Source organism: Rissa tridactyla, chromosome 14 (assembly GCF_028500815.1).
Source record: "Rissa tridactyla isolate bRisTri1 chromosome 14, bRisTri1.patW.cur.20221130, whole genome shotgun sequence".
Classification (NCBI taxonomy): domain Eukaryota; kingdom Metazoa; phylum Chordata; class Aves; order Charadriiformes; family Laridae; genus Rissa; species Rissa tridactyla.
The window spans coordinates 6,432,642-6,451,038 of NC_071479.1; the positions used below are offsets into that span (position 1 = coordinate 6,432,642).

The 18,397-nt window shown below is 41.5% G+C and overlaps 1 protein-coding gene across 10 annotated transcripts in view; it reads right to left on the minus strand.

The window, feature by feature from the left end:
• The window catches only part of GARNL3 (GTPase activating Rap/RanGAP domain like 3), a 56,892-nt gene that overhangs the window by 30,735 nt on the left and 7,760 nt on the right, over positions 1-18,397 (minus strand). For 5 of the 10 annotated variants that reach the window (XM_054220855.1, XM_054220854.1, XM_054220863.1 and 2 more), the window contains 9 exons: positions 9,468-9,537; positions 7,048-7,122; positions 5,497-5,596; positions 4,925-5,043; positions 4,104-4,168; positions 1,587-1,650; positions 1,300-1,326; positions 815-890; positions 101-199 (listed from right to left, as the gene is read on the minus strand). In XM_054220855.1, coding sequence (XP_054076830.1) covers positions 101-199; positions 815-890; positions 1,300-1,326; positions 1,587-1,650; positions 4,104-4,168; positions 4,925-5,043; positions 5,497-5,596; positions 7,048-7,122; positions 9,468-9,537 — 695 coding nt within the window. Of the gene's footprint in view, positions 1-100; positions 200-814; positions 891-1,299; positions 1,327-1,586; positions 1,651-4,103; positions 4,169-4,924; positions 5,044-5,496; positions 5,597-7,047; positions 7,123-9,467; positions 9,538-16,550; positions 17,326-17,557; positions 17,697-18,110; positions 18,143-18,397 lie in introns of those variants that run through there. The other 5 variants (XM_054220859.1, XM_054220858.1, XM_054220861.1 and 2 more) reach the window with 4 other exon arrangements.

The window sequence follows — 18,397 nt, forward strand, 5'->3', positions numbered from 1 at the left end:
GATGCTATTATTTCTACAATACATACGATATATGCATGCAATAAGCAAAAACATTTATATTGCAGCCCCTCCACTTTTTTTGCTTCAGACGAGCTCTTACTTTTAGTGTCCAGTCCTCCTCTGTAGCCTGTCCAGCCTTTCAAAGTAATTGTGTCACCCAAGAGATGCAAAAATCTTTGAAAGCTTTCACTTCCAATTTCTACATGTGGAAGGGAGAAACATTACAACAGAAAAGCACATGTAGTATAGAACACCTACAAAAAATAATCAGAATACGGGAACAGGTCCTGTTCCCCAGACACGAGGACCAAAGTTTCAGCTGAATTAGTTTCTCCTCATGCTATCCACACATTCTACCTTTACAGAAACGGCATCCCAGCCTTGCAGAATGTGCATCATCATGTGACATTAAACAGAGACCTATTTTGGTAACTCCGAGACACTATTCAAGTGAAGAATGTGATCATGCTGCAAAAATGTAAGAGTGAAAGAACTAGAAACAACAAGTGACTTCGCAGGTAACATGAGTCGCCTCCTTCAACCGCTTCCTTTTTCTAGATCTTACGTTGTGTAGTCTATTTCTAGAAACGAAATGTCAATATATTGCAAGTTGTAATAGTAGGTTTCCTCCAGCAATCTTTTACAGAAACAGAAGATTCTACGCTACAATTTTTCCTCCAACGCGAACATGAAAACCTACCAAAACTACTGTTCACGTAACCATCACCTCCCTTCTGGCTTCCACATGTAGGCACTATCCTACATATTTTTATTTAGATGAATAAAACAATTAAGAAAAAGGTGAAAAACTCACCGTTGCTGAACATTTCATCATCTGTAAGCTGCCCATCCTTAGCATAGAGGACTCCAAATTTAAAATTCACAGATCCCTGAGAAATAAAACCAAATATTATATGATAAACTGATCAAACATAAGATCTAAAATAATGTTTTCTCTAAGGACTTTCATATATGTACCTTTGTATACATCCTACACATGGGAGTATATATTTCATACCAACTCCACTACATGCTCAAGTAGCAGATACCTAATAATTTACCTTTGATCATAGATTATGAATTTTACTCTATACTAAGTTGGTGATGTAATAATACGATATATTAAGCTGGTGCTTAAAATTATTTTTGATCTCATACGTTGCAAAGAAATACTATTTTTTTTACTGCAATAAGCAATTGATTTTTAAGTTGTCACAAGCATGTCAGTGCAAGTATTTCAAATACAAAGCTGTATTCCTTGAACAGGTCTGTGAGCTAGGAGTGTAAGTTTATATTTACCTCTTGCTCTTCAAGAACCAATAAATCCTGTAAACAAAACAATATCTTTAGCACACTGGTATTAAAGACAACACAAACAAAACTGTAACACTGTTGTATATTTAAGTTTTGTTTTGAAGTGTCCGGTTCAACTGATCAAGACATTTTACTTTGTAGCACCGTGTAACCCTACTCATCATTATCCTGCTACTGAAAGAAACAAACTAGTAGCATTTATACTTAATGACTTATTTCTCCAGAAAATAATAAAGAAAAACAATCAAACAAAAAAAGAAGACACCTCCTACCTTTTGTATCTCAGGATGAAAAATTTCCCTTGGGCTCTTCTCAAATTTGTCAAGACTCATAGCACTGAAATGCACACAAAATACTGGTTTATAGAAGGGCGAGTATACATTTCAACATAAACACTAACTGGCTGCAGTTAGAACTGGTTACCAAAGGAATCGTTCAAAGAGCCTCTCGTACACGGAATGTTTTGTGGAACAGCCATTCCTAACCCACAATACTAACCTCCAGGACTTCCTAAACTTCTTTTGGATTTTAAAAACAGAAATTAGTAAGACCCTGCATGGAGATCAAGTTTCAATTTACTGGATTTACTTATAAAGCACAGAACTTTATTTCATCACCTTTCACTTTGGCTTTATACATAACCATTGTGAGCATTTTGGGAGGACTCAATAACCTATTCTATTTTGTAAGCTTTTCTTGTCTCTCTTCTAAAATAATTGAAGGCTAGTCAAATGAAAAATGAGAAGTTCAGCATCAAATTCACAGGCCAAAGATCCACGAACAGAAAGAAGTATTTAAATAAGAAGGAAGATCAACTGCCTCAATAAACAGAAATATCTAATTTACAGCATTTTTTCCTAACTTGTGTTTCTGCATTTACTATCGTTTTTGCCCATTTCTTCCCCCCAGCATTAATTTGTAGAACTGCCCAGCATGTCACAGAGCGCCGAATGCAGTCTGTCTGGGGCACACTGAACTAACAAGGTCAAATCTGGTACACCTTTCCACCACTGCTTATGCTAGATCACAATGCAGACAGCATTTGCTTTAGTTCCTTTTGAAAGGGATTAAAATATTCCAATTAATTTAGAAAAAACAGGCTTATTAATATAACCAAAATTCTTTGAGACAGTCTGTACCTAGATTCACATTGACATTTCACCCTGTTCACAGCCAAAGGAGTATCAATCGGGCCTGAGGGAAGGCTCAAGGACTGTAAAAGCAAAAGAACAGTCAGGGAAGAGATTTTAGCCCAAGCGGGCAAAAAGATGGCATTTATCCAGCTGATCACAGGTGACACAAACTCTGGGAGAAATGGGGAACAAGCTCTGAAATAAGCCTGCGTTTTCCTCTGTAAAATACTGGAGCATCATAGGATGGGACACAGGAGCATGTTCTGGCGAAAGAGTTATGACTAGCTAACAGAAGACAAAGTTTCTACACCCTGGGATGCCCAACCAAAAATGTGTATGTGAGCGAGAGTGGAGGAGACGCTGGGTTAGAAAGGGATGTGAGGAAGAGCTGTTTCAGTGATTGGTGGGCAGACGCAGAAGATCAGGTGCTTATGCAGGTACAGCATGCAGCACCGACAGCGAGGAACACTATTCAAGCCTTTGTTGTAGGAGTTAGAAGAAGGGAATCAGCTCATCTCGATGAAGAAGACAAAAGAGATCTGAAGTGTTTTCAACTCACCATCTTAACGCTCCAAATCAGAGACACAGCCCAGGAAACCAGAATTAAGAAGGGAGGCTCAAGGGCCTGCCAGCCGCCCTGGCAAATTCAGTGGTCTGGGACCTCTCAGAAATCTTGTGCAGTTGTAGGAAAATCCAGATCCGGTGGTACTGACGTCACACCACAACAACGCCCTGTTCTCCTCTCACATCAGCACTGTCAGTCTTATCTGGCAGCTCCAACCAAGCAAGTGACATTTGCTTGAACTCTATGCAGATCAAAGGTTTTGAAGACCTGCAGACTGACCGTTTATCTGGTACACGCTACCTGTTCACTAAGTGAAGGCACTTTTTATGGGTTTCTAGAGGAGGTAAAATCCTTACAGAAGATGCATTTGAAGATGTTGTCAGTGAGAGACTTGAGAAAACACACCACATGATTAGATCATAAAAACGGCAGATTGAATTTGAATGAACACTTTGCAAACAGGTGCTCTGACATTTCATCATTTCAACATTATAATGGTGAAAGAAATAGAAATGGTGTTGGGCTTTCTTGCTTTGTATTCCCTTCTGCCACAAAAGAGGCAGGACAGAGTATGAGCATGCCCATACAGAGTCTGGCTGGGGAAAGGAATTTTCTTGGCTTCACCAACAGCGTGTATAACACACCGGTAGTGAGACTTAAATGAAGACAATCAACTGAAGAAATAATTCTTGGTTTCTTCCCTGTTTGCCTCCTCCTGTTAGGGCCACATAATATCCACCTCTCTAGCCAAATTTGCTGTTCCTCAGATCTGTTCATCGTCCATCTAATTTAAAAAGATACTTCTTCTCGACCACTGCAGGTCCATTTAGCACCTGTTTTCCAATAAACTTGAAAATAGTCCCTCTGATGAAGAAAAAGTGCTAAGAATTTTTCTCCATTTTAAGTTGTCACTTTGTCTATTCTAGAACAGGCTTTAAAATCACTTTTTGTTGCCTTCAATGATTAAGATTTGTAAACCTGGTTTTACTGCTTTTATAAATCTTTTGTGGAAACCATGCAACAAAGCTCTGAATTACAGGAAAAGGTGTATGGACAAATATCTTAATAACAACTTATTTGTAAATACATACCTTAATATAGATTTCACTGATAACGTTTTTGTGGGACTATAAGGGAGACATATTTTCTGAGTACCCTATAAAGAAAAAAAGCTAGGAGATATTACAGGACATACTGACTTTTTCTGTATATTCAAATAGGAATATTAATAAAAACAATTAAGTAAAAAAAAAACCACAGCAAAAATGTGCTAGTTTTACTTAGCGATATTTACTACTGGTTTGGGGGAAAAAAAAGAAAAAAGAAGAAAAACTGCATGTGAAAAATCATGGCTGGTGCAAAATTATTTTTTACTTAGTTTTGACTACCTTGACATGTGGTATGAGGGCTGCTGAAATTAGCAGATATTACAAACTATTGCTTTAAAAAATAAAAAAAGTGAACTGTGCATGCATACAAGGAAGTTTTAAGTCAATTGCTTGGATAAAAGGCTCATATGTAATGTTAAGTGAAAAAAAAATCATTAAACAATATTAGTGAAACCACTACCTCACCTGCCTATTTTCTTAAGGTCGTATAAGAAAATCCTAAAAGCATTATAAGGTCATTGCCTAAATTTATCGCAGGACATAACCAAGAACAATTCAGGCAACATTTCAAAAAATAACACACAGTTGCAGGTAAGAACAATTGAAAAATATCTGTCATCATAGATTTCTGTCAGACAGTTTAGTTCTATCTACTATGCTGGAATTATATGTTCTTATTGTATAAAATGAGAAATATGTATTAAATACTGAAATTCTGAAGAAAGCAAAAAAGTGTATGATAAATATAACCAAAACAAACAAGCAAACAAAGTCATAGCATCAGTTAAATATTTGTTTCTTACTGTTTTTCTCCAAAGTATTGAATGGTATTGAGGAACGCGCTGATTATTTTGGTCAGACAGTACAACAGACAGAAAGAAAGGGTTCTTCTCTGCATCTGTACCTATATAATTTTGATGAACTGTTAAGGAAAAAAACAAGAAGCATTACCAACCATAAAGAAGACACACACCCCCGCTCATGCGCGCGCACACACACACACGTGCACAGAGACATGTGTATAAATGTGTAAATACATGCACTCGTATGCATAAATATATACTTATCTACAAAAATAACTATGTACTTATACACAGATGTGTAAAAAAACCAAGAGATAGGTACAGCCTTCAAGGCCAACAAGGGTTTCAAAACATCCTTTTTTGGTAGCAGGGGTTCTGCTGCTTACAGAAACCCAACCTCTGTCTTTAGGTTAAAAATACATGAAACAAGGACTTGTTTTCTGTACAGGACAGAAAACATATTAATACTAAATTAATACCATACTTTTTTCCATATTTAAATATATAGCAATTCAAGCTATATTGCATTTTCATTGATCAAAACTTCAATCCATTAGCGAAAAGATAATTACCTTTTCCTAAAAAATATTTGAAATACCATCTTGTGTGATACTCGGGGTTTTCCAAATGCACATCCGTTCTGTGCCATGTCCCTGGAGTGCAATCTGTGTTCTGAAATAGAATTGTGAGACCGCTAAATCAAATGGCAAGTGAAAAAAAAAAAGGAGAACATAATATAGGCAAAAGCCAATCAAGAGTGCCTGATTCACCAGAAAAGTTTTAGCTGTACACTGTTTTTTAAAAAGCAAAGAATTATTCTGAAGTCAGTTGTTGTGCAGACGAAATTTCTCCCTCTCCCTTCTTTTTTTCTTTTTTCTTTCTAAGTAGCTACAGTCTTTTCCTATTGTACCACCATTATGGGTAGCAGCTTAATATTGCACTGAAAAGAAGACATTTCAATGTAGAATTTGGAAACCGGTGGTTTTAAAACTTAAAAATAAATAAATTAACAAACAGAATTCTGCCTCCAGGTTTCATTTTCTCAGCTCTCCTTGCTAGACCAGAGCATGCTCTGTAAGTCCTTCAGTGTTGTTTCTGCATTATGCTGGTTAAGGTAAATTCCCAAACATCCCTGAAGTCCTTTTCCACTGAGATTTAACATAGGGAGAGAAAAAGCCATTCTCCATATCCATTCACCTTGTGGCCAGTCATCACCCACTCAGAAAAATCTTTCTATGATAGAAGCTAATCAGCTTTTGAACTGCATGAAACTGAACTAAAAAGACAGTGTACAGAACATGACCCCACAGAGATTCGATGCAGAACAGTTACATTGCTTTAAATTCTGCATCCAGCGCTGACAAAAACACATGATCAGTCATAGTTTACTCTTAGTTCAATACAAGCTTACTGAGACCCTACATATATTTCAAGAATATGAGGTCTTCTTTCTTTCAACATTAAGATGATATTTACAGCTGAAAAAGTTTTGCAAAGGAAGATAAAAAATGAAGATAAGTAGAAACCTAAGTGTCACTGGAGTGGCTGCAGGGACACACGACGAGTTTAACAGCATAGGAATCTAGAGGGAATGACTCGCTCAGGCTCCACTCAGCTTCTTCCTCTCATATTTAAAGATAAGCATAGCTGCCAAAAGACAACTAAGCGGGCTGGGGGGGAATGAAGCTATAACCTCACCACTCCAAGAAATAAACTTAAAAGCACAAAGGTCAGACTGAACGTAGTAGCATCACCAGGACACCAATACAAAGTGATGAACTAGAGACTGTGAAGTGTTATTCAGAGGCTAAGATAGGTATTTTTCTTCTAACATGATCAGGTGAGCAAAATGTTACCAAAACTAAAAAAAATACCAGCTTTTCCCTTAAAAGATTAAATTGTCGAGATTGCATAATACTCTTGGAAGAAGAGCTAAGCTAGACTTGGGGGGAAAAAAAAAAACCACCATCTCCCTACTCTTAGATCCTTACATTCTCGTATTTATTCAGCATTTTTCAAGTGCTCTTCCTTAGTAATTGACTGCAAATACGTCTTTCAGTGGTGAAGAATAACTGAAGCTGATTTATTTTTTCAGTTTTCTATGAAAATTTTTAGTGACTTACCTCACCAGAGGAGCCATTTTCCACACGGAAGCGTCCAGCTCTTTGAATGGCTCCATCAGCATCACTAGATATAAGCTGTAAGAGAATTTAAGATAAATGTCGTAGTTCCAAAAATAGCCATATGATCAGCAATCAAAGCCTACTATGGTTTCTTCTTCTCCCAGGTATCATATGACTACCCACAAAGAAGGGATCAGCACAACTACTACTAATTTGAACAGAGATTTGAAACGACCCAATTCTAACTCTAAGGAGGCATGAGCAGGAGAGCCAGTCACCATTTCGATAGATCCCAGTACTAATGAGAAATTCTCCCGTCTCAGGATTTGGCTGCACCAACACACAGAATGCCTCCAGAAGGACTTGTCCACTTTCCAGAAACTGATCTTGAAGCTTGCCCTTTTCAAAACAATGGGTCTCTGCAGACACAATGATTCTTGTCCTCTCAGCCTTGCTAAGCCCAAAACTCTCCTTGTTGGCAATTACTGGGACTAGCAGTCTTCTACAGCATTTTATTTACTGATATTTTCAGGAGACAGAGAGCAGCAAGAATCTCCAAATACAGTATTCAGTCACAGTACTGAACAACAGAAAGTACAGGAGATATCCTGGTCCGCTTCCAGCATTAGCATCAGAAAATACAGCTTCTTTCCAGCTGAAGACTTCCAACAGTTTCATAAACACTCTGGAAAGACTGCCTGGTCTTTTTACAAGGGAATTCAGGGATTCCCAGATCACTGAAACTCGCTTTGTTGTTAAAAAAAACCTCCTGAGAAGTCAATAAAACATAGGATAACATAACAGTTCTGGTATGTTCAGCATACAAGACAGGAGGAAGGGAATGCTGCCAATGATATTGCACGTTACTTCTCTCGAAACTGTAAAAAATTGGACTGTCACATACTATACCAAACCTAAGAAATGGGATCTGAACAGCAATAATGCAATGGTATATCACCCCTTGCTTCCCTCTAGCAATCCATGTTATTCTAGGATAACACCTCCTCCCTTTACTTGGTGGAACAGTTATCACAACATTTTGAAGTTCTCTTTGCTCCTTGCTTTAAAGTGTTCTGAGGCTACGTCAGGAATAAACTAACTCAGCAAAAACTCCAACACATCCTGGTGCCTTCTATAAACTGTAAGAGAAATTATATGGACAACTGGCCGTACTACACCAGTGAGAAAGACATGGGAAAAAATGTTTAGGGCAGAGACAAAATAATTGTGTTTTAATAAATAAAAGGTGGAAATAACTGAGCAACTGAGACGCTGCTGTGGAAAATATTAAGCAAGAAAGGTTCAATATTAAACATTCGGACATTTGAAAGGGCAAGCAGCACCTTTATATATTTGTACTCCAAAAGATAAAAAGACACACTTATATAAAATACTAGCAGAATTTTAAGAAAACCAATCAAAAGACAAGACCATTTGTGTGAGCTTACTGTGAATTTATAATCACCAATAATTTTTTCATTTCCAGCAAAAGAATCTAAGTACTAGTAATGAAAGAGCCTCCTAACAGAAAGCAGGTCACTTGCTTTTCTGATTAAAACACCACATCTAAGACGTGGAATGTATGGAAAGAAAAGAACGATACCTGGCGTTCTTGCAATGCAACTTCCAGAAACTAAGCCACTAATTTACACCCAATTTACATACATAATAATAAATATACTATCCAAGAGCTTTAAACTACAACTATAGCTAGTAGAAACTTAGTGATTTCTTCCCACAGTAAGAGAGCTGAAGTTTAGTTTCTTTACCCCTCCCCACTTCTGTTTTCCTGTAGCAAGTTTATGTAATTTCATTATGGCTTTGTATACACAGTGACATTATTTTAACTGCTGACATACTCCTTTCTATATGAGAAAAATGAAGTGCCAACTTAGCATTTGAATTCGAGGAAAATGCAGAATAACTGGCGGATTTTAGAGAGCAGTGTTCAACATCCTTATTCTGACTAGTTCTTTTCATTTTAAACCCTCTCCCACTACTCTGACACATGTACACATACAATCACACACACACATATATATGTGTACACACACGAGCACACATGCAGTTTTTAATTCACATAACTGCAAGTACTTCATCAAACACTACCCTAATATTTTGCAATTTTCAACTTACAAGAGGAAAAAAGGCGCAATTTCCATCTGGGGATAAACACGATATTTATATAATAATTCCTGTCCCATTATGATGAAATATTAATATATAAGGCAGTAAAACGATTTCCTAGTACAGGTCTAATATATCTATTCTGAAGTCCCTTTTTATTACCCTATAACTTTCAAGTCCACCTTAGAAAGCACATTGTCCAAACTAGATCAAATTCTTTACCTGGAAATGAAAAGGATTTGAGCTCTGCATTACGAGCTGCTAAAATCAAAGAACAGGCTGTGTAAACTTACAAGCTCCACAGATCCGTAATGCTTTCTGCTAAACTCTCCACGTCTGCAACCCAGATCTTCAGAGACGGAGCTGGAAGAGAAACGCTTCATCAGTGTACACAAGTCAACTAGCCTTAGATTTCCTGCAACGCTACACCCTGCCATTAACAAATATCATCCCTGCTGAACAAGGTTTGCAGTGCATAAACTCATTACTGCAGGGAACACTCTTCAGAATATGCACAATCTCTAGCAGCCGTTGCAGTCTGGCTTTCATATTACCCCCAACGGAAAAGAAATGTCTGTGTCCTGACTGGAAGCAAAAGCTATGATTAAATTAAAATTTACTCATGATGTGATCAGAGTTCCAAAGCGGGTGGTGGCTTATAACCATGTTTGAAATCTGCATTTAATCTAAGGGAAGAAAAACCTACAGTAGACTTAATGTCTCAAACAGGACAACTGCACTATGCTCAATAAGCTCACGTTTAGTATGCTGCAACTGTTTCTTTCATAGTCTTTTGTTAGCCTACACACAAAGAGAAATTAAATTACTTTAATTCAAAGGCATAAGGACAGAACAGCATTTTATACGTTTCCACCCACCAGCCTTAACAAAGATAAAATTGTCAAGCAACCAAAAGTAATCCTAGAATGGGAAGTTCAAAATCTACACGCATTATCACAAATAATCTCATACCATTGTGACACATTAAGCACATCACGATTCATTTCATAAGGTCAAAACAGACAGCAAACACCTAGAAACTAAGCCTCCTGCCTTTGCAATGGGGATATACATGTTACAAATACAACCTAAATAAAGATTTAGATGCAAACTAAACATAAACCTTGATTACCCAGTCTGTACCAGGGCTAGCAGCTCAATCCCTCCGTCACAGCCCAAACTTCCAGTTCACCCTTCAGTCAGCAGTAATGAAAAACCCAAACCAAAGAAAACAACAAGAAACCCCCCATCCAACGATAAGAGATTAAATTTTCTGAGAATTACCAGTACTGTAAATTGCAATGTTACATTGATAAACAGAAGAAATATCTAATTTTTAATGCAACATCCTCGTATGTGCTTCTTGTAAGCGATACTGTGACAATGGATTCCAAAACATTCTAATTCCCAGACAGCTTTTCTATTTGGATTTGTATTTTTAAGCACTTAAAGTTTATTAAACATGATTCATATATGTCCACTTGGATTCCATGTCTTCACCCAAGGAGAAGCAATACGAACAAGACATATCTAATAAAATTTTAAAACTCACCAAAATAATTCTAGTGTTTGCTTCCAGTATGTAAATTATGCAGGAAGGATAAGAACATCACAATAACGTAATTTTAAGTGACCCACACGCTGAAGCAGGAACGTTAGCTGCTGCAACAACAGAGCTGCCTTTCTAACTTCATGTGAAAAACCTTCAGATGACACCAGAGCTCCTGGTGACAAACAGCCCGTACTTTCTCAGTCACTTGCCTTTCAGTTGCACAAACACAGCTATATCGCTTCCTAAGCAAAAAGCACTACATACAGCAAGTTTTCAGTATACTGAAGGCAGTGAAGCCATAGTCTGCGTTCTGCCGGCTATGGGGGCGCACACACAGGCGCGCCACAGCAGCAGTAATACAAGTGACTCGAGGAACACTGCCTACAAGAACTGAAGTTAATCCACGTTAGATGCAATTTCTACAAGCTCCACAACACTCACTCGGTTGGACGTGTTATGGCCTAAACGCAAATACAATGATTTAAGCTTTTAGCTTGTGGTTGCCTGCACATTGAACTTAACATTTGACTGAGGACAGTTAGCAATCTTGACTGAGAATCGGCATGAAATATCTTCCAGGAAAACAGTTACATTCCCATATCAGGAATCTGCACAGTTGAGATGGAAAAAGTCTGTGATACAGGAAGAAATTGGGCTTGGGTCCCAACCTAAGAGCCCTTGTCATCAAAGCAGCTACAATTTGATCTTACTTATGATGTGCTGTATACACATATTGCAGAGCCTTACCGACCTGAGATCAAAAAAAAAAAAAAAAAGTTAAAGCCTGCAGTTCAAACAGCTTGTACTCTAACTGAAAGTAACAACAACAACTCCTTTTTCCCCACAGCAGGGCAGAAAGCAGACAGAGACAAAATGAGAAGAGAAATACATGAATTACAAATGAGCCACAACAGGAGTCAGTTCCAGTGAGTAAGGCTACTTCAGGTTGCTACCTGAAAAAAGCATGCCCCGAAGAAGGAATTTTTAACGTTTGCGGCAGAACATGTCGCTCCCTCTTTTCACTTTTGTGACCCTGAGAATTTTCAGAGCCTTATCAACTGGACAAAGATGACACAATCTTAATGGAGACCCACAGAAGAAACTGCTCTCAAGTCAGGAAGTCTGAGCATCCCGAAGTAGGTTCAAATCTTAAGCGATCACGCACCACGAGGACTACATGTCCAACGCTTTCACACACCTACCGCTGTCGGACCCTTGAGCGAACCGTGCCTTGCGATACCGCCACGGGGTTACAACACTTAGAGCTCCTCTGAGCCCGCGACACAGAGAACGTGGCACCGAGCAGTGAAAAGACGGAACGTACCTGCGAGCTGCCCGTCTAAAATAACTCCTGTTAGAGTAACTCCTACTTCGTGTGGATTTGTAGCAATAATTGACACGCTCATTCAAAGTGTATTTGGAAAGTCTCTTTTCACCCAACAGGCCGTTTACAAGGAAATGGTGCGTGTTTGACATTTTATTGCATCATCTTTTTCCATCTTCTGAAGGGAAGTATAAAAAAGCCCCAAACTTTACTTCAGTATGGTTTGCAGTAAAGAAAAATTTTGAAGCTATTACTCGTGAGTTCTTATCTTTTCTTTCAGAAGGAAACACATATAAATCTGGCTAACAAATTTTCTCTGCAGTTACTAAGACTGGGGAACATAAGACTATTTCAAGATTAGCATATATACAGACAAAATCTGATATACATCAGATTTTATTTTCCCTTCCAGATAGAACCAAGAGTTACTAAGTTTAGTTTTGTATGGGCTGAAAGTTATCCTTTGCCTCTTCACACATTTCGGAGAGAATTTGGAAAGTTCAGATAAATCCTAAAAAGTAATAATGCATCGAATGTGATTTTTAGAATTCCTGCATTTTGACATACACAAGAAATTTGACATATGTTTCATGGAACAAATGGAATGCCTCATTTGCAATATATTCTAAGGCGCCGGGGTGGGGGGTGGGTTAGTTTTGGGGTTTCTTTACTTTTACAGAAAAATCAGGTAATCGTGGCAGTGCTAGCATTTTCTTTGTGTGCTACTTTTGTTCTCAGAATTCATTTTTGTGGCTAGGTGTGTGAGTTGCCTTAGAAACCACTGTAAAAGCAATTACGATCAATGAACACTTGTCACTGTCAGTACTGGTGGAAACAGCAGTCAAGAGAGATTTTGCTGTCGCAGAGCTCTGAAATTCAGTCTTTGATCAGATGAAGAAATGTAAGTAAGATGACAATTCAAGGAATGCATAAAAAAAAAATAAATAATAAATCCAACAACAGTCACTAGCACAATAAATCTTTTCAAGTCTTGGGAAAACCAGGTCACCGTTTTGTGTGTCTGACACCTGGACAACCCCAAATACAAATATAATACAAATGAGAAAGTCACCACAAACAGCATCTGGCCTACCGGGCTTTGAACGGAACCATGTCTGCCTGGATAATTTTTAGAGACTTTCATCAGTCATATGATAGCTCCACAAAGCAGGAGAAAAAGCAAGCTGACATTTATAAAACTGAACTACTTTCTGCCTTGTGGCAAAGACAACCTCAAAAGGCATGAAACTAGAGGAAAATGCCATCTCGTGTATTACCTGCATGATAAACCCAGGGAATTATGAAGGCATTTTAGATCTATCTGCATACGCACAAACTAAGTCCTATACCTTAATTTGGTGATATTTCAGCTGAGTGAAAGTCAAACTCTATCAGGAAAAGTATGCTGAGATCTGAGTATATTAATGCTGGAGAGATAAAGTCAGCAGGTAACAAAAACCTTTCAAAAATAAAATATGAAAAGAGTATTCAAAACCAAACTGTATAACCAATAAATGAATCACAGAATGGTTTGGGTTGAAAGGAACCCTTAAAGGCCATCTAGTCCGACCACCCTGCAACGAGCAGGGACATCTTCAACCAGACCAGGTTACTCAGAGCCCCGTCCAACCTGGCCTGGAAAGTTTCCAGGGATGGGGCAGCCACTGCCTCTCTGGGCAACATGGGACAGCATCTCACCACCCTCAGCGTAAAAGATTGCTTCCTTTTATCTAGTCTGAATCTCCCCTCTTTTAGTTTAAAACCATCACCCCTTGTCTTATCAATACAGGCCCTGCTAAAAAGTTTGTCCCCACCTTTCTTATAAGCCTCGTTTGAGTACTGGAAGGGGCTCTAAGGTCTCCCCGGAGCCTTCTCTTCTCCAGGCTGAACCCCCCCAGCTCTCTCAGCCTGTCCCCACAGCAGAGGGGCTCCAGCCCTCCCAGCATCTCCAAGGCCTCCTCTGGCCCCGCTCCAACAGCTCCATGTCCTTCTGATGTTGAGGGGCCCAGAGCTGGACGCAGCACTCCGGTTAGGGTCTCACAAGGGCAGAGTGGAGGGGTAGAATCCCCTCCCTCGCCCTGCTGGCCACGCTGCTGGGGATGCAGCCTGGTAACCCCAAGCCCTTCTCAGCAGGGCTGCTCCCCATCCCTTCATTCCCCAGCCTGTGCTGATACCGGGCGTTGCCCTGACCCAGGTGCAGGACCCTGCACTTGGCCTTGTTGAACCTCATGAGGTTCACATGGGCCCACTTCTCAAGCTTGTCCAGGTCCCTCTGCATGGCATCCAATCCCTCAGGCACGTCAACTGCACCGCTCAGCTTGGTGTCACCCGCAAACTTGCTCAGGGTGCACTCAATCCCAGTATGTCATTGATGAAGATATTAAACAGTCCTGGCGCTAGTAGGGACCCCTGAGGGATACCACTTGTCACTGATCTCCATCTGGACGTTGAGCCGTTGACCACTACACTCTGTATGCCACTGTCCAACCAATTCCTCATCCACCGAACAGTCCACCCATCAAATCTGTATCTCTCCAATTTAGAGAGAAGGATGTTTTGGGGGACTGTGTCGAAGGCCTTACAGAAGTCCAGATAGATGATATAGGTATACAACACATGAATGCACTAATGTTAACAAAATACGGGTTATTGAGTTAAAGGAGGACATGACATGAAAGCCATTCGTTTAGAAATACAAAAAGTCTAAATATATATTAAGGAATATGCCTGGCAGCTGAGGTAAAGAGCCTGGAAAGTAATGTCCAAAACATGGTGGCAGAATTAAAAGCAGACCAGATACACTGGTCTGATCTTAATTAAGATCATTAAGATACATCCCAACAATGACTACTGCATAACACTTCACAACCAGAAAGTCACAACAAAACAAAAGACAAAGTGAGGTGCAGAGTAAGTTTGGACTCCACCATACAAATCTTTTTTTCCTCAACATGGAAAAGATGATCGTCCTCCACACTCTGTCAGATGTACTCAACATTGCTGCTAGCAAAGTTCTGGAGGTCGATTAGCCCAAAGAAAGGTTCGCCATAGATACTCCCTGATGTCCATGAGGGAGAGGATGTTGAAGGAGACTATCTGATCCACAAACTTATGGTTTACCTGCACTTGCAAATACAACGCTCTTCACAGCTGGTATGATGTCTACAAAACTATATTCTCTATCACATGAATAAGTATTGTCTATTCCAGATTCTCCAAAAAACCTTTTGATCTAAACAATTCCAGTATGGATATTAGATTATTTTGGTTTTAGCATTCCCATAATGACAAGCCATTAGATAGCTGCCTTTAGGAGGCACTTCAACATTTCACATTTAATCAGCTTTGCTGGCCACAGAATGACAGCGAGCAGGGTTGTTGCAGAGTTCTGCCATTGCACGATAGACACAATGGTAACCATGCAGACAGGAGCCCACAGCAGTATACATCAAATAACAAGGAGACAGCACTGTCACATTCTGCAAGGAAACTGGCAGAGGCTTCAGACCATTGTTCATCGGGTCTTGAGAAGAAGAGTTACCACAATGCCGCGGCCAGCCTCCAGTGCCATCCCACAGTCACAGCACCTGTGGCGACACAGGTGAAAAAGAAAGACGTGATATCCACGCATGCCTTGTAAGATGAACTCACAGGACTCCCTTCCAGCCCAAATACCCAAGATCTATCCCTACTAAGGGTACCGAGATTCACAGATGCAGTGAGACAGGGTATATTCAGCCATTGATGCAGAGAACACCAAGAGCAAGCAAGTTTAATGGAAGAAATCATCTATTTTCTTAGACCATGCAATATAGACGGAAAACACAAACAAGATCAGAAAAAGCATAACGAACAGTCTGTGCTCCCGAAAGGTTTATGGTCCTATCTTCTCCACAAACTACATTCCAATAATTTAAGGAAATACATTGCCTTACCACAAACCACACCCTTTGTTATCAAAAGCATTTTTCTGACACAACTCTTGCTATTTAAAAACCATAAGTATATCTGAGGAAAATGCTGACTGAAAAAATACTGTTTTGCTGTTAATATTCTTACTCATTTGCATCCCATTTCAAAGTACCTAAAACATACCTAGCTTTCAAACACACTACGAGTCCTTTTAAAAATCAGAATTATACACAATGCTAATCTGTGCTTCTTCTCAACCTAACTACTTCCTATCACACTTCTACTCCCTATCGTACTTGTCATCTCCTTTGTGTCAAGCACTTAAAGCAGAATCTCATACCAACATAACTGCTACACAGGCAATCTCGTGAAAGTTAAGCAACTTAGCCTCAATTTATGCACAGGTAAGATTTACATTATCACACTATTTGCTAAGTGCACATATTCCCCAATGAATTCTAGCCTGCTCTATTCTTTGGCTCTCCATTTGGGTTACCACCAAGATTTGTACTCATCAGTTCTCTGACATATCACATCATCTAATTTAAAAAAAAAAAAAATGCTGTGATTAATATTAGCTTTTCTTACTAATTTTCTTTGTTGGATTGCATCCTTCCTCAGTCCGGACCAGATCTTCATCAGAAAACACTGTTGCTCCAGTTATTACAGTTTTAAAATAATTTTCATCCTATTAAGATGAACTGCCAGCACTGAAATACTTAGGTTATTTTACCAGTGGCTCAGATCAGTTTGACTTAATAATTTGAAACGTACTTATATTGCGAAGTGTTTTAATACAGATGAGTCTTTATTCACATGAAAAAAAGACCATCTCCTACACACTTCTACAGCACCCAGGGTACGCTCCCCTCACGTTCGTTTGGGAACACAGGTGCTGCTGTATCAATGCACAGTGATGCGGCAGAGGAGGGAGGACCCGCTTCCTCCCATTTCAACAGAAGCTCCTACAAACTTCAACAGACCCGAAAGTCGAACAACAAAGCAAGTTTAAACATATCTGCTAATCTAAAGTTAGGCACGTATTTTTAGGATCCTAGTGTCAAATCACAAGTTTTGCCTTTTGGGAGTTCGGCACTTTGCTTGGGGCGATGGCGGAAGGGGGCGAGTTCGCCGACGGCACCGGTGTGACCACAACGACGCAGCCCGCGTGCCTCCGGGGCTCGCCGCTCTCCTGGCCACCTGGACCCCCGCTCGCCACTATCGGCGGATCTCTGCCGGTCACAGAGGCGAGCACCCGCACCCCCGCGCTCAGCAGGCGGGCGACGGCCGCCGCTGCTCCGGCGGGACCCGCCGACGCCGAACGCGCTGCGGAACCGGCCCCGAGGACGCTCGCCTGAGGCCCCACCCGCGCCACCCCCGGCGGCTCCCGAGGGAGGCGGCCGCGGCGCCGGGACTCCCGCCGCTGCGCTGCCCGAGGGCCGGCCGGCCGCCCCTCCGCGCGCCAGCCTCCGGCGCCGCCGCTCCAGCTCCGCGGCCGGTGGAAGCGCAGCACCGCCTCTCCGCCATCCACAGCGCGGGCCTGCGCCGCGCCGCGCCCCGCCCCAGCTCGGCCCCCGCCGCCCCGGCTGCGGTACCGCTGAGTGAGGCCCAGGAAGCGGGTGGAGGCCGCCTCCGCGCTGCTCGGCTCCATGTGGGCGGGCGGCCGCAGGCCTCGCCCCTCCAGCGCCGCTCCGTCCCGCGCGGGAGAGGCGACGAGCGCTCCACGCGCGCATCCCGCTGCCCCGGCGCGCGCCCGCCCCGGCCCGCGAGCCACTCAGGCGCCGCGGCAGCCGCCGGCAGGGCCCGCCGGGAGCTGTAGTCCCGGGCGGGCCAGCGGCCCGGCCCCGGGCCCGACCCCGGCCCCTCCGCAGCGAGGCGCCTCGGCCGGCAGCGCCCCTCGGCAACGGCGGGGAGGCGGGGAAGCTACTCCCGCGGAGCCGTTATCTCGGAACTGGCTGCTGTTTCATGGGAGCAAAACCCTCTGCCAGCTCTCCATCCACCTGTGGTCCCTGCTGCGTTCTACAAGTCGGCCGTAATACTACGACTGTTGCACGGTAAAGGCAGCACTGTGTGAGCCGGCACAGGCAGAACCCAGGAACAACAAAGAAACCATGGACGAAAGGCAAAGAGTAAATTTATTCTCGATACCTCACAAACCGGGGCATCTCCGAAGCTGCAGCCAGGCAGAGGCACGCAAGCAGGAACACGGGCACCGCAGAGCTCGTCCTTGCTAGAGAGGGTTTTTGAGAGAGTCCTTGTTAGCAAGAGAGAGAGTCCGAACCTGCTGGTTTTCACCTGTATATCGGATTCACGCAGGCATGGTTTACTGCTGCGCTTTGACCTTTCCCAGAGCAGGGAGGAATCTCAAGCGGGTTCCACAGGGTGCCCCCGAATCCATCACAGGCCTGTGGTATCTAAACACAGGTGTTCCACTC